The sequence below is a fragment of the Hippocampus bargibanti genome, linkage group LG03 (assembly GCF_051943395.1).
Source record: "Hippocampus bargibanti isolate YZ-2025 linkage group LG03, ASM5194339v1, whole genome shotgun sequence".
NCBI classification, from domain to species: domain Eukaryota; kingdom Metazoa; phylum Chordata; class Actinopteri; order Syngnathiformes; family Syngnathidae; genus Hippocampus; species Hippocampus bargibanti.
This window is the reverse complement of record NC_142736.1, coordinates 11846000-11863115: the sequence shown is the minus strand read 5'-3', so window position 1 is coordinate 11863115 and position 17116 is coordinate 11846000. Positions and strand designations below refer to the sequence as shown.

The 17116-nt window shown below is 39.9% G+C and overlaps 1 protein-coding gene across 2 annotated transcripts; it reads right to left on the bottom strand.

The window, feature by feature from the left end:
• Positions 1 to 1784: 1784 nt before the first annotated feature.
• Positions 1785 to 15942, bottom strand: slc39a13 (solute carrier family 39 member 13). Of its 2 annotated transcripts, none has more exons than XM_088991974.1 (10): positions 15716 to 15942; positions 13036 to 13398; positions 12545 to 12652; positions 10177 to 10319; positions 8718 to 8831; positions 5745 to 5834; positions 3987 to 4037; positions 3713 to 3845; positions 3536 to 3635; positions 1785 to 3447 (listed from the first exon to the last, which is right to left on the bottom strand). In XM_088991974.1, the coding sequence occupies exons 2-10, from the start codon at positions 13358 to 13360 to the stop codon at positions 3372 to 3374; spliced, it is 1140 nt and encodes a 379-aa protein (XP_088848100.1). In that variant the 5' UTR covers positions 13361 to 13398; positions 15716 to 15942; the 3' UTR covers positions 1785 to 3371. The 2 variants fall into 2 exon arrangements, with proteins under 2 accessions (XP_088848100.1, XP_088848102.1); XM_088991976.1 differs by lacking the exon at positions 15716 to 15942 and adding an exon at positions 15520 to 15672.
• Between the last annotated feature and the right edge of the window lie 1174 nt (positions 15943 to 17116).

Sequence of the window (17116 nt, the reverse complement as noted above, 5' to 3'; positions counted from 1 at the left end):
GGTTGGATAGGATCAGGAAGGAGTATATCAGAGGGACAACTCATATTAGAGGCTTTGGAGAGAAAGTCAGAGATGCCAGAATGAGATGATTTGGACATGTCCAGAGGAGAGTGACTATATCGGGAGAAGGATGCTGAGCCTTGAACTGCCAGGCAGGAGACCGAGAGGAAGACCAAAGAGGAGGTTTATGAATGTTGTCAAAGAGGACATGAAGGTAGCTGGTGTGAGAGAAGAGGATGCATAAAACCGGGTTAGATGGAGGACACTGATTCGCTGTGGCGACCACTGAAGGGAAAAGCTGAAAGGAAAAGAAGAAGAGCCGCGAGAGTGGCTGCCTTTCCAGCAGCTCTGTATTTTTTTTATCAGAATCAGAATCAGAATCATCTTTATTGCCAAGTATGTAGAACACACAAGGAATTTGTTTCCGGTAGAACACGCTGCACTAGTATCGTTGTCAAAAAAACTGCTAAGTGGCACTATACAGTTCCATTTTGGCTACTGTTGAAAGTGTTCAAAGAGTTAATGGCTTGGGGGAAGAAGCTGTTTAAATGTCTGCTTATTTTTCAACTCCTCCATTTCCTTTACTTTTCTTTTCATAACATTGCTGCTGTGAAATGTAAATTTCACCACTGCGAGTCTAATAGGTAAATCCAATGCAATATATTTGATACTGAAGTCCCTTTTGCTTATGCATCATCAGTAGGTAAAGGAGGAACCAGTGTGAACCCCTTTTTAGTATCCGATGAAAAAAAAAATGCGAAATAAGCGACAATTATACTCTCATTAATATTATCATTGATTCATCACACAACCTTCCTACCTACAGTGCAAAACATAGAACCCAGTATTTTTAATGTGACAGCTGATTTTTAAGATACATAGCTCAGAAAAAGTAAATCACAAACCTTTATGAATAATAGTGTAATTTGCGATGATGCAAAATGTAAATCATGCAGAGCGGTGAATCATTCATCCATCCATAATCAGAGCCCCTTAAAAAGGTCATGGTTGAACATACAATAAATTACAGTTTAATTAAAACGCTACTATAGGATCCCCAGTCTGAAAAGTGGGATCTCCAAGGTTTCTCCAATATTAATGTGAATATTAGTGTACAAACGTCTCCATGATTTTGCCTTTATACATACCACAACACAATGCATGTGGAGGTTTGGTTTCATCGACATAAAAGGTCTGGTTGCGCTTCATATCGTCAGCAGTAACAGAATCTTTTATTGTATGACATCATGCAGTTGCCATTGAAGAATATATTCGATGCCATCAAACAGATTTAAATTGCTTTACATATGATAAAAGAATGCTTTCTTCAATGGAAAAAAACGTTCCAAAACAATTTTACACCGGAGAATGTGGGCATTATCATTATTGTAACAGTGCAGTGATGCCTGAAATACAGTACAAAGGGTTTTCAATCACCACAAAAACCAGCTGGACCATACCAATGCAGACAAAATTGAAGGGAGCAAATCCCACCAACGAGCAGCAAAGGCAGCTGTTGAGAAAAAAAAAAAAAATATATATATATATATATATATATATATATATATATATATATATATATATATATATATATATTAATAAAAAAAATGTCAAAACCTCACATGTCATGAAAATTAGACATGATTTTCACCTTAGTATTAAAAATAATTCTCTTTAGAATTGATCTACTTTTACACCCCTGAGAATGGAGGCACTTAATGAGCTTGACATGAATATAAAACCAATGTCTCTGTATCTGGTTAAAGCCACACAGTTGGAAAAGGTCCAGGGCATCCTGTTTTATTGCAAATAAATTGTAGTGGTTGATAAAGGCACAAGAATAGACTGAACACAAACATGTACGGTCTAAATTCAATTTGAACTGCCAGAAACCACCTTAATAGAATGTGGTTGTAACTGTGAACTTTTCAGCTGGGCTACTACCCAGGGAATTAAAAAAATAGTTACATCTAAGTTTCATAAAGAAAGTCCATTTGAACTAGTGTTCACAAATTTACACCGCAATTTCTTAAACAACTCTCAGTAAAACAAATGCAAAACAAAGATTTGGGACAATCATGCACAATCGTACAGATAAGGTAGAAACAAAATATTCTGGCATTAATTGGTGAGAAAATATTTGAGGAGCCCATGTCGGCAACAGAGCAGCTTGTCATTGTTTATCACTGCTTCTAGAATGTATGCAAATGTGGCACCGCATTCTATTCAAACGTTGAGTGTTTGTTTGTTGTCCTCATGTTCCGTAAATGAAAAGACTCCGACAGACAACGCGCACCTCATGGGCCGATGGATGACTAAAGTAGACAACCTGCGGCAGAGTCGTTATGGCAACACACGCTTGTGCCGAAACAAGCTGCAGAAAAGTTAGCGGAGTGGATGTCAGGTCCCTTCGTTTCCACTTGGATTTCAGCAGCATTGACACACGGAAAGGATTGAAGGGTGAAACTTGGTATCAGGTTCTCTTAAATAGGGTCATATCCTCGTGGTCTTCAAGCTGTGATTGCCAGTGTGGTATTTGGTCAACACAGAATGTGGTGTTATGTAAGTAGTGACCCACCCTTCCAAAGATGTGTGAAATTAAGAGTTCATTTCCTGTCAGATGGGTTGTTTGGAGCAAGGATTGTTCCATTCATACATTTCTACAGTACTTTTCCTCACCAGGCTCATGGGTGGTCTTTGGTTGACAGGGGGGATGGAACGAGCACTGACTGCCAGACAATCTCGGGGCACATTTAAAGCAAAGCAGAATTTGCACCAAAGCATTTTTGCGGAAGGAGGGAAACGGTTGGATTCAACACACGCAACCTCATAACTGTGTGAAAAAACAAACACCAACAAAAGAAATATTCCTGTTTGGTTTATAAATACGCTATTCGGGAGGCATTCACAAAAGGAGCAATTATAGTTTTTGTGTTATGAGATGATGAAGGCGTGTAGACAGATAAAAACACTAAGAACATGTTGCCAGTACATTTGTGCACTGATATTACATATGCTGCGTTTCTCTCTCCATTTAAAAAATAAATAAATAAGCAGCAGCAATAATAACTCTTATAGTTTATATAACTCTTGTAGTTTGGATTGGCTGTAGCACCATAACCCCTTGTGCAAACCAATATAGTCTGATAAAGATGTACATTTTAAGACAACTTGGTAACATAAATCCATACAAATCATTCTCTCCCTTGATATTTAGAGACTGCACAATGTCCAAGGTCAAATAAAAACGTCCCGTCTCAAGATTGATTGAAGAACCGGTTTCCGATATAGCAAGTAGTGGCAATGCCTTGCTTGTTTTTGGATGCTGTCTTTCTGTTTGGCACAATGGCATGAAGAGCAACCCAGAATCTTCAAATGGAGACGGTTGACAGGAAAGCCATGACTGCCACACCGCAGAAAATGAGAAGGGTCTGCAGTAGGGAGTGCCTACAAAAAAAAAGAAAAACCGTGAACACGCAGATTCAGAGAAATTACATAACATGTGTGTGCATGGTCAAGGTGGTCTGTATCATACCTCAAACTGGATTCTTCCAGCAGGTCAGGAACTACATTCACCAAGGCTATGTAGAGGAAGCCACCAGAGGTGAAGGGAAGGATCCAGGAAGTAGCATTTTCTGGAAATAGTCGCTCCATGCTGTAGTTCACGTTGGATCTGACGGAAATGTATTCATACATCCGAAAAATATCCTACCTGTGCCTTTTGGTGACTGAGAACATAAAGCAAAGCAAGCCCCCAGGACGCCAACAAGTGCGGTGGACAGCTGCAAACGGGCAGCACTCCACCGGTCAAAGCCGGCTCGGAGCAGAATGGCAAAGTCACCCACCTACGGAAAAGAGAGTGGATAAAACTTCAATGACTTCATATCGCACTTGCATTCAGTTTGCCTTTGAAACTGAAGGCAAATGTGAGTTCACTCAAATCAAGACATTTATTTGTCCAATATATTCAGGAATTAGCATCTCACCTCGTGTGGGATTTCATGGAGCAAGATGGCAAAGGTGGTAAGAAAGCCAACCTGCAAAGCAATGTACTGTATTATGAGTGACATTCCTTTGATTCGTCTGGATATATTGGAAGCAAGACGATGGAAAATCAACTCTTGCATTCCTGTTATGTGTCATATGCCAATATTTTGCAAAGACTACCAGTGTGCGTGTGTGCGCGTGTGTGGGTGTTTGAGGCATCTAGCTAACTTCCTCTCTGGCACATACTGTATATGCAAACCTCCCGCTGGCAGCCTTATGTCACACCAGCTGGGCTCGTCACCTACAATGCTGTATATGTTCATGCACTCAAAAGATGACAGACCGTGTTTCTGTTGCTCGCCCATTTTGTCATTTAAGGATTATATCACAAGATATCAACCTAAACATTTATAACATATTTTCATATACAGTGAGACCTCAACTTACAAACTTTTTGTCTTACAAACGTCAAATTTATGAAGATTAAACCTTATAATAAGCACTATTTTCATAATACACACCCACGACGGCTGGCGGAGTGATCTTCGGCGGAAGGTGACTCTCCTTCCATAAGCTATCAACGACCATCAAAAAGGTAAATGAAACTTTATTTTACAGCACAGTTTATTTCTTTAATTACATTCGTCATGTAATGCACCTCTCTTTCCAAACAGCAATTCCCTTTGACCTTTGACCTCCAACGCCATTCCATCAAGCCATAAATCACAAATGTAAATAAAGTGACTTTATGATGCAGTGTTATTTATTTCATTACAATACAATAGCACATTTATTATACATAGAATAAGGTATGTTGTGTGTAGTTTTAAGGCTTATTTAGTTGAAAAGTATATTTTATGGAAACCCGGGAACGGATTATTCTCATTTTAATGGTTTCCTATGGGAATTTTTTTTTTTTAGATACACTTTTCGCCTTACACACTCTGTCTGGGAACCAATTAAGTTCGTGAGTTGAGGTCTCACTGTACCTAGAGAACACTTGGGTACAAAAAAGGAACTATTTTCTTTTTCTTAAAAATAGTGATGAAATCAATGCCGGAAGTAACAAACATGTAGATTTACATTAATCAATTGATTATTCTGTCAATCAAAAGTTTTCATTGGCATCCTTTTATTCAAAGAAACACCATTGTTTAAAAATGGACAGTGGAAAAAAAACACAAACTGTGTGAATTACAAATGACGATTCAGTTACTGGTTTGGTTGATAACTGAAAACAGGCCTTCCGTGTTGATTATTTTTTTCCAAAATAAAAGCAGGTTTGTTTGTAAGGAGATTATACTTTAACTATATGAAGCACTTCATGAATCCTACCTGTGAAAATTGTTGTACTTGTGTGTCCAACATGCACTTAGAGTAGTTACATTGAATGATGTAGTATATGAAAGTATATGAAATTTATGAAACAAAGAGGGTACAGAAAGTGCTTAAGAATGAATGACTGTCTTTGAGTTGCTATATTATTTGTTATTTAGTTTTAGTTTTTGTTCATTTTACTTCCAGATTGCACCGTGAGAGTGGCTGCCTTTCCAGAAGCTGCTGTAATTTGTTTTTCTACTTCTTTCTTTCCTTTCCTCTTCCTTTCATAACTTTGCTGCTGTGAAATGTAAATGTCTCCACTGCGGGACGAATAAAGCTAAATCCAATCCAATCCAATATGTCTCTGAGATGTCCAAAGAATACAGTGCAAGCGATTAACATCTATATTGTTAGATAACAGGTACACAGTTGCTCACCTTTTTGCTTACAAGGAAGCTCCCTGCAACAGCCAGTCCATGTGTAAAGTTGTCAATGCAGTTGGCCAGTAGGTTAAGGTAGCCACTTGTCTGAAATACAGTTGTTCAGGTCAAACATCTGGATTTGTTCCAAGTTTTAAGACACAAATGTCTCTCTAAATGGGAAATGACCTCCTGAAAGTTAGCTTTTAGCTGTTGTGGTGGTAAATCCATGTATCCTTTATATTAACTTAAAATATGACCAAGTGTATTTTTGCTTAAAGAACACATATTTTGATGTTTGAACATCAGTTCATTTTTGGTCAAGATTAGCTAAACACACTGGGCCTTATGGTAATTAGCTAGGAAAAGCCATCATTTAACCTTCAACGGTCACAGGGCACACACTTCATCACATTCCAAAAACATTAAGTGTAAAATAGTGGCTCTATAATCTTCCAGCCGCAGGTGGAATTTCTGGTTGCGCTGTATAGTGTAGTAGACCTGAAGCCATAGATTAAAGTAGAATGGCCAGTTTTCATCAAGTTAATTAGGGGTGATAGCCTAATTCAAAAGCATCAAGAAATATATTACAACAGCCTGAAAAGGGAATTAGAAATATAAAATGACTTAAAATGTTTTGTATGCTGAAAAAAAGCACTTTGAAGTTATATGGTGATATTGCTACCTGGATATTGCACTGGAAAAAAACATCCTTTGGCTCCAGATATAAATCAGACATTGGTTGCACATTACTAAACCTACCGAGTCAACTAACGTACAGTAAATAATCTGAATATTTTGGAGGAAAAATCCCATTGGATGGCCATATTTTAATTACCGCATTTTCCGATGTACAAGGCGCACCCAAAAGCCTTCATTTTCTTCAAAGGATGAACCTGTGCCTTATATGCCGGTGCGCCTTACATGTGAAGTTATATTGAGCCACAACAGGTCTCGCAAGAACTAACAGCAGCGACCGTCTCCATTTTCCACGGTAGAAGAAGTAGTTCGTAAACCCAGTCTCTACTGTATTGCCTTATAATGTGATGCGCCTTTGATCTGGAAAAAGTTTGAAAATACACCATTCATTTGGAGTGTGCCTTATACTCCGGTGCGCTTTATACACCGGATAATGCGGTAAATATAATCGATAGTTCTGTATATTTTATTTTCCAGTGTAGAGTGGATGGAATGGGTGGAGTCAATGAGTAATTGCCAGTATAGGAAGACCTTACAGAAAACATATATGAGCTAGTAGTTCAAAAAAGCTTTTTAAATTATGAACTATGAAGTGAACTGGTTCATTTTAAAATGAATGAGATGAACCAGTTTACGTACAAAATGCGCATTTTGAAGCAAATGTGTGTACTCTGGTTAATGGGATCCAAAAGTGAAATAACAAAATTGAGTTAATGGTAAACACCTCCCGGAATATTATGTAAATTACAAATCCATCCATCCGTTATCCAAACCGCATATCGTCACAAGGGGTGTGGGTGTGCCGGAGCCAATGCCAGATGTCTGTGGGCAGTAGGCGGGTGTACACCCTGATGTGGTTTCCAGCCAATCGCAGCACACACATAGACGAACAACCAGTCATACTCGCAATCATACTTAAGGATAATTCAGAGTGATTGATTAACCGAACGTTTTTTGGAAGGTGGGAGGAAACTGCGGCCGAACTAAAAATCATGACCTTCAAATAGCAACACACAACCAACATGAGGAGTGTGCCGCCGACAATGTCACCACACCTTATTTAATGATCAGCACAACCAGAGGCACAACCACGAGCACACAGGTGCATATTTAAAATGCTTCCAAAGACAGAAACGACAGCTGTGCGAGACATGAAAGAGCCGCCATTCTGTGCTTTATAAGCTATGCCCCCTGAACATTTAGCATTTTCTTGGCACTTGGCCTTCTTTATTGACAACACAGAAGCTGGATGATTTGAAATGTAGGGACAGTGGTGTCATAAACTGTAACTTTATTTGTCTAATGGTGTCTTAATTTAGCCCATACCTTTTCTAAAATATATTTCATCTGACATGTATAGCTCGAGTGCCAAGACTACACCTTCAACCAATCACCATCAAAAGTGGGATATGCAGGAGCGCTTTATACACACTTTTTAATCACACTTTTTCAAATTTCTTAACTCACATAAAACATAGCTATGACACATGACTGCATGTGAGACGTCAGCATTATGGTAGTAAATTTCTGCTCACCAATCGAAAAAGAAAAGAGTGTTCTTTGCATGTTCCAACACTTATTCAATTGGACCAACCTCCTAAAACATGCAAGGACCGTATTTTCCAGTGTATAAGGCACACCAAAGTATAAGGCGCACCACCAATGAACGGTGTATTTTCAAACCTTTTCCATATACAGTGATACCTCGGCTTATGAACGCTTTAGCTCACGAACTTTTCGCCTTACAAACATTAAATTCGCGAGAATATAATCTTGGCTGACGAACTAGTTTTTGGCGGACGAACCAAACCACACAGCGCTACGGTGGATGGCGGGCTAGTTTTCAGCGCATGAACACCAAACCACAGAGTCGAACAGCGCCACGGTGGCTGGCGGACTAGTTTTCCACACCCCTTTCGAGTACAGACGTGGTTTGCTATAGAGCGGAGTACTTTTGCTATTATGGGACCGAAAAAGACCCCACCACAGGCTAGTGTTAAGCCGAAGAGAACACAAAAGAAAATTACGGTCGAGCAGAAGAAGGAGATCATCGAAAAACACAAACGAGGTGTGCGTTTATGTGTATCCAAAAATACAGATACATTGGAGACCGTTGTCCCAGCACAGATTGTGTTAGACCTTCCATCAATGATGACCGTAATTAATGACAATTTATTAACTTGAAGCATTTGTTCCCTGACAGCACATTTAAATGAGAGGCTTCACCTTCATCATGATCATTTGTTGCTTTGATGTTCACTAAAAACGTTTAGCACTCATCGGCGTGCATACCTTGACTTTTTCAGATGCTTCATGCAGACTCTGATGCTTGGAATATTCCTGTGACTCAGCATGAGACCCATTTCCGTGTAACACACCAGCCTTTCCACTGCAAACTGAACTTGACTGCGTAAGAGAAGGGGAAGGGGGAAGAAGGACACACTGATCATACCAGTCCTTGGTCAAACATCCACCATTGTCACAGACAGGTGGGGAAAAACATCTTTTCCAATGATTAAATGTCAATTTTTCATTTCATTGAAAATTTGAACTCAAACCGTTTCATGGAAAACCTAAACCATGAAAGTACGACTACAGGACCACAGACTGCAACAATCGGCGCAGTACTAGACGATGAGTAATTGGGAGGGGAGGTGTGATCATCATTGTTGAAAGCTTTCTTTTGTGAACAGACTTGACATTTCAAAAGGCTACCAGTGAGGTGGATAAAACATGATCAATACATCCAGATTATTAACTTGGAGCATTTCCTTTAAAGATGTTACAATATACAATATTTACAGTGATACCTCAGCTTACGAACTTAATTGGTTCCCAGAAAGTTGTGTAAGGCAAAAAGTCCGTCTGCCAAACATTTATTTCCCAGAAGAAACCATTAAAATGAGAATAATTCATTCCCAGGTCATCATAAAATATAATTTCCTACTAAATAAGCCTTAAAACCACACAAAATTGACCGTATTTTATGCATAATAAATGTGCTATTGTATTGTAATTAAAGAAATAAACTACTGCATAATAAAGTCATTTTATTTACCTTTGTAATGGTCCTTGATGTAGTTGCCTCTTGATGATATCCAAGTGAAGTTGCTGTGCTTTCTCGGCGATAATACCCTCACTCACAGTGTCCCCTGATAACTGCTTGTTGTTAATCCAAATTAACAGAAGTTTATCAACCTCTTCTATTGCCTGAGACTGTTGCTTAAACAACACAGAAACACTCTTAGCCACACGTAGCAATGGTCGACTTAGCGTACTGGTACTGGGACGCCAAGTCACACAAATGCACACCTCATTCGTGTTTTTCAATGATCTCCTTCTGCTCTACTGTAATTTTTTTTTATCCTCTTCGGTTTAACACTAGCCTGGAGTGGGGTCTTTTTTTGGTCCCATAATAGTAAAAATATTCCACTCGATAACAAACCACGTCTGCACTCAAAGAAAGGGGTAAGAAAAACTAGTCCGCCAGCCACCGTGGCGCTGTTCGACCGTGTGGTTTGGTGTTAATCCGCCAAAAACTAGTCCGCCAGCCGTGGTTTGGTTCGCCCGCCGAAAACTAGTTCATCAGCCAAGACTATATGCTCGCGAATTTAATGTTCGTGAGCTATAGGGTACGTAAACTGAGGTATCACTGTATATACAATATAGTAAGTGGGGGTTAGAGTTGGGGATGACATACATTGAGAAATATTGATGTGCAAAGCATTGAAGCATGAGCATCAGAACTTACAGTCGAGTTAAAATTCAGGTCTGAATGTGATGGTGAATCTTTGTGCCCATCTTGGTCTGAGAACATCTTCTCGAGGAGAAGGAATGCCAGAATACCCGTGATTACCCACAAGCCCTGTGTCATATAGTGTTTTTCTCTGGCAGCTGGGGAAAAAGAAGGCAAATGTGATTTGTAATAACAGCGTGGCACTACGACAAGCATGCTAACAACTGAAATAATGCAGGAACTGATTCATTTGCCATTGTTGTACAAATTTACTCATGGATGAGAAGGTTTCTTCAGCCGTCATCTGTACAATTTTGAAGGTTTCGGACGTTTCACCTCCTATCCAGGAGGCTTCGTCAGCGAACTAAAGTCTGACTGGTCGTATCGGCCCTATTTATATATCCCTAATGTCCAGGCATGGCGGCGCCGGACACAGCTATGATAGGTCACTACTCTCAGGTTGGGGGGAGCAGAGGACCCCTCCCTGTTACCCCACTGATTGTTCCTACATTCCTGACTAACGACTGGCCTATTTCCCCCCCTCCCACCGGTATCACCTCATCAGCATAACGAATGTTGCCTAACCTGTTTTGCCTAAGCAGGCTATTGTATGAACGATCCAAATTGAACCTCACCCCACCAGACCGGTTTAAAGAAGGATTTTGTTGTTTTATAAGAATTGCTTCTTTTACCCCCCTTTCAAACCATCTATGTTCTTTCGCTAAGATTTTAACCTCATTGTCGTCAAATGAGTGGTTGCTAGCTTTTAGGTGCAAATGTACTGCCGATTGAGGCCCACTTGTATTATCCCTGCGATGTTGATAAAGTCTTTTTTTGAGAATTTGTTGAGTCTCCCCAATGTACTGCTCTTTACAATTTTCATTCTTACAATGTATGGAATAAACTACATTACTTTGTTTTTCATTTGGTACCCTATCTTTTGGATGCACTAATTTTTGCCTTAACGTGTTTATCGGTTTGAAATAAGTTGGAATTTTATGTTGCCAAAGGACTCTTTGTAATTTTTCAGAAACTCCTGCAATGTAAGGTACTGCTACTCCTCTCCTTTTTGTATCTTGAGAATTATTGGTTTCATTCCCTATTCTTTCTTTCTGACATTTGTTAAATGACCACTGAGGGTACCCACAGTTAGTGAGTGCGCTCCTGATATATTTAGACTCCTTTTCTCTACCTTCAATGCTAGTTGGTATTAGTTTAGCCCTATGCTGGAGGGTTCTGATAACTCCTAGTTTGTGTTGTAAAGGATGGTTAGAGTCAAAAAGTAAGTATTGGTCAGTGTGCGTAGCCTTCCTAAAGACTTCTGTTTTTAGCGCTCTGTCCTCTTTTATAATTACTTTACAATCCAAGAAGGCGAGTTGGTTCTCTTTACTGTCCTCACGAGTAAATTTAATTGGATTGGATTGGATTGGATTTGCCTTTATTAGTCTCGCAGTGGAGAAATTTACATTTCACAGCTGCAAAGTTAATACTTTACCCAAGTAGTAATGTTGATGTCTACAGAGTTGAGGTGATCTGTGAAGTATTGAATTTCTTGTTTTTTAATTATGACAAACGTATCGTCCACATATCTAAACCAGTATCTAGGTTTTGTCCCCGGGAAGGATGTGAGGGTCTGTTTCTCCATCTCTTCCATGTAAAGATTAGCCACTATGGGTGAAACGTCCGAAACCTTCAAAATTGTACAGATGACGGCTGAAGAAACCTTCTCATCGATGGACCACTCCTGTACGACTGAGAGCTTGCACAGACAAATTTGCTCATGGTCAAAATTTGAATTCAGAAAGTCGAATGATGACAAAAATCAGACTCACCATTAGCTATGATAGAATCGGAGTGACAGGGAAATAAATACATTTAGTTAGCCATTTTAATTCAGTGGAACTTTATGAAATGTGATCTGAAGATGCTGCACTTATTGTCAGAGCATTGTCATCAAATGGTGAGTATAGTTTTTGCTTTTTTGAATGTTGCTGTGCCGATTACCATTTTATGTTTGGGCGCCTTTTACTGAGCGAGTTGCTTGTTCTGTAGCCAATCAGTCTCACTTTCACCAATAGTATTTAAAAAAAAAGCCGTTTTCGCTTTTTTTAATGTTGCTGTGCCGATTACCATTTTGTGCTTGGGACCCTTTTACTGAGCGAGTTGCTTGTTCTGTCGCCACAAAGGGACATATGTCTTCTTGTGCCGGTCCCAAGCCCGGATAAATACAGAGGGTTGTGTCAGGAAGGGCATCCAACGTAAAAGCTTGGCCAAAACAAACATGCGGATCAAACCTCTAAAGATGGAGGACACTGATTTGCTGTGGCGACCCCTGAAGGGAAAAGCCGAAAGGAAAAGAAGAAGCTATGGGAAGCTGACCCACCTGAAGAACCAGAGAGCGCCCATGCTTCAGGGAGGAGGTGAAGGAATACATCACCAAGAAGACCTCCGATAGCAAAGCTCAAAAGCCTCTTTAGCTTCTGGTGTCCAGCTGAGAAGAACAATAGTGTGACATTAATGATCAAGCAAAATCTAAAATGAATATCATTTCATTTGATTATTTTTATGAAGCATATCAGGTTTTCATAATAATGATCATCATCACTTGTAATGTAGTCATATATTCAGTCAATAAATAATTTCAAATAGTTCCAAATGTCAAACTGAAAAACAAAAACAAAACAAAGTGAAAATATGTCAAAATTCTGAAGCACTAGGATTACAAATCTAAGGCAATCAAAAAAGTGTTTTTTGTTCATTTCTCAATGGGTTACATGTAGACAACCGAAGGTGTAATGGTGAAAACGTTTGAGGATCGCACGACATATTTTGCATATATAAAATCTGATAAGTAATTCATCTAGCATCACCTACCTTCAGTTTTCAGCGCTGCTCCAGCTTCGATTGGAATGATGAGCAATGGGAAAATCCCACTAAGGCCAACAACAACTGAGCCCACAAGGGACAAGACCCAAACATGAGCATGTTCACTCGCTAAGAAGTCTGCTAGAGCTTGGAGGCCATGAAGGTCATCAGTGAAGTTAGGACCTGATCTTGCAGCCGTAGCTGTTGCATGAGCCATGGTTGTTTGAGTAATTTTCTGACCTGGCGCAACCTCAGAGGGCAGCATCAGCAGAGTGACTATGATTAATAGAGCAGATACAGCCCAGGTGGGCCTCCGACTGCGTTCAACTCTCATCCGCCCGATGGGCCAAAGAACCCGTGCAACTGGTAATTCTGTAACGACAGCAATATATATAATGTTAAGCAGATTCTTTACTTACAGACAGTGTATTGTAGGTGTTCAAATACCTGACATGTTTCGGCGACTACTTCCGCCTTCGTCAGAGTGTCACGGATGTCACGGACTCTGACGAAGGTGGAAGTAGTCAAGCAATATATATATATATATATATATATATATATATGCAGTAGTTTAGCACAATATATATAAATGCAATTCTCAATCCTTTATTTTGAGAAAGAGTTCAGATCGAAAAGAATATTGCAGTATAACAAGGTTCAGAAAATCAGTCACTGGGAAAAAGCAAGAGAAAAAAGGGAATACTCTGTCATAACGTAGTTAATAGGATGCAATTTCCTTGTGAGCATATAACATGTTCTGATGCATTGTATTCTATTGTTTTATATGTAGTTGTCAGGGCCAGAATACTATTGTGCTTCATTTCCCTAAACTGCCTATATTGGAAAAATGAATAGGTGAACAGGTTATGTATGATCGCTACATCCAGTTTAAAAAAATCAGTTAACAGTTTGAAAAGACAATTGGACGGCTCACTGATATCTCAGCAAGTTGGGGAGACATTTCGACTTGAAAAACCTGAGAGAAGCAAGCTTTTTTTCCAATTACAGATAGGTATTTCTTTAAATATCATATTTACTTGGGGGAACATATAACAAATAATTTTTAATTTTTAAATACCATATTTCCTTGTTTATTGTATCGATCAGTCACATTTGCACACACTAAGAGAAAAACATTTCAAAAGATGTCAGCCTTGATGACATTCAGGCCAAAAATTAAATATTTATATCTGTGATGACATTTGCACTTTTATGAATACATTTAGGGACAGTGTTTTTCATGTGTTAAAGTGATTTCATGACATGAAAAAAAGTGGACAGAACTTGAAAATGCTAAATTTATGGAATAAATATGCTGCTCTCTGATCGTATCAAACACAATTGTTTACTTTTCACATTGAGAAGCCCATAGAGAAATACTTCCATTGTCATTGTTGCACTTTAACACTCACTCTTCGCTGTGAAATAATTCAATAAATACCGAGATTTGAAGATCAGGCAATATGGCCATAGGCCAAATGTATTTTTCCCTAAACTATTACACAGTTGCATATTTATGTATGCATAATTAGAGAGCATTTGTTTTGATCTTCTTTTCCTTTCGGCTTTTTCCTCCCTGGGATCGCCACAGCGAATCAGTGTCCTCCATCTTCAGAGGTTTGATTCGCATGTTTGTTTTGGCCAAGCTTTTACATTGGATGCCCTTCCTAACACAACCCTCTGTATTTATCCGGGCTTGTGGCCGCCACAATAAGACCTTGGCTTGTGACCCTTGTGGCTACAAAACAATCAACTTGATGCACTAAATAAAGATGGAAGATGCTCAGGAAAAGGCTCTCAAAAACTAAATGGTCATCGGCACAGCATTTCACCATTTGATTGTAGGATGTAATTTCCTATCATGTTTGTAAAAACTGAAGTTAACACATCGATGAAAATGGTTCTTCGGCCGGCATCTGTACTGTAAGAAGTACAGACGACGGCCGAAGAAGCCTTTTCATCAACGGACCACTCCTTACGACTGAGCGCTTACACAGATGAAGTTAACACAAGTGTTCAGGGCTTTGAATGGATGACTGATAGGACGTTCGCGAGCTCATGTTGAATTTTTCCACTTTACTGCGTTTCCACATCATACGTTTTTCAGGTCGACGGGACGTACAAATAAACAGTTTGATTACCGAATTTGCAATCGGAATCGTTTTTCGCAGTTTACTTTTACGGCGAATTATCTATGAAAGCAATAGGAGTTTGCCATTTGTTCCGCTTGACTTTTTGATTGAAGAACATTTCGTCAAAACTTTTAGAAAATACTTGTGAAGAAAATAATTGAATTTGATCGGTCCTACATTTAATGAAGATGCCAAGAAAATCAACTTGACTGGTCTCATCACTGTCTGACGTTGTATCGACCGCAAATGACTTTCCATTGAAATATTACATAACGAAACGCAGATAGGTATTTCATCAAATACGTAACAACTAAAACTAAACATATTTAACCAAGTATCCACTGCGCCAAATGAGCGTTACCTTAATGTTATGAATCAACATCCGTCTAAACTATATCGACCGAGGCACTTAAATTAGCAAGCTAACGTTAGCACAATAATAACATTTGCACGCCAAAGTCACGAGCAGCGACACGTTCAATCAGAGCGCGGTACTGCCACATGCATCACTCGCAAGTTAGTGACGTGGCACCCAGTCGGTTTTATATTTACAGTACCTTATGGTTGAAGCAGTTTTTGCGCCAGAGTCTCTCTGCCATCCAGGCCAATTTAATGCTGCCTTGCCCCGTACGCCATACAGGATTCCCGCGGGCAACTAAAGGCAGGAATGGACGGTCTGGCCGCAGCTGCTTTGTAGGAGCAGATTTTTTCCTCCTCTTTTCCTCCAGCAGCCACGTATGAGGTAGCTGTGGAGGAAAAAGTGGCACGCGAGAAAGGAAGTCGGAGAAGAGGATAATCACGCCCTACAGAAACTGTTTTACATACGCTTTCATTCCTTTCATCACTTTGCTGCTGTGAAATGTAAATTTCTCCACTGTGAGACTAATAAAGGCATATCCAATCCAATCCAAATCCAATCCAAAGTTATTGCATTGATCTCATGGCCCCAAGTTTAATCACAAAGTTGGCACGTTCACAAAACGAGCAAGTCGGGATTCAGTTAAACTAACATCAACAGTTACAAAGCCGTATAAGCTTTATCAACAAGAAGAAGAAAGAAAAAGTACAGTATTTACACTGTTCTGTGGGAGTACTGGGTCCTTTAAGAAAACGCTCAGAAATGCATGTACAAATGTCCTATTTTTTCCAGACCCATTTGGATGACAAATAGTAGAAATGTGACAAACAATAGTTCCTTTATTAACTTTTTGTCCCTGTATTACAGTGCTCCCCAAAACTTCTTCCTATGAGGGACACATAACATTTTGCTTCTCTAATAGGGAGGCCGGGGTTAGTTTCAAGAGTTTGATGTTTCTCTTTATTTGTAACTTGGTCGTTGTCAGATCTCCCAGACAAGTGACACGCAGAAGTATCCCAGAGCTTGATCGAGGCATGGAGTCGAGCAAGTCGTGCTGTGAACTCCGTCTGCGTGCGTGTGTCTGAGTCAGAGTCCTTGTGATTCTGCCCTCTCTGTCCCGCAACGGCTGCTTATACACCCATCCATTTTCCATACCGCTTATTCCTCATTAGGATCGCGGAGGGTGCTGGAGCCTATGTCCGCTGTCTTCGGGCACGAGGCGGGGGACACCCTGAATTGGTTGCCAGCCAATCGCAGGGCACACAAAGACGTACAACAGTCACTCTCACACTCATACCTAGGGACAATTTGGAATGGTCAATCTGCCTGCCATGCATGTTTTTGGAGTGTGGGAGGAAACCTGAGGACCCGAAGAAAACCAACGCGGGCCTGGGGAGAACATGCAAACTCTACACAGGGAGGCCGGACCGGGACGCGAACCGGCGACCTCGTCAATGTATTTTGCTGTATTGTTTGGTCTGAAAACCTTGTGTTGCACCTAAAAGCCGCCAGAAGAGGGTGTCCAAACTCCATATAAGGAATCTATCAGCCTGTGGAAACGGAGGTGGCCACAGGTCGCCATTTTGTGCCTCTTTTCTGG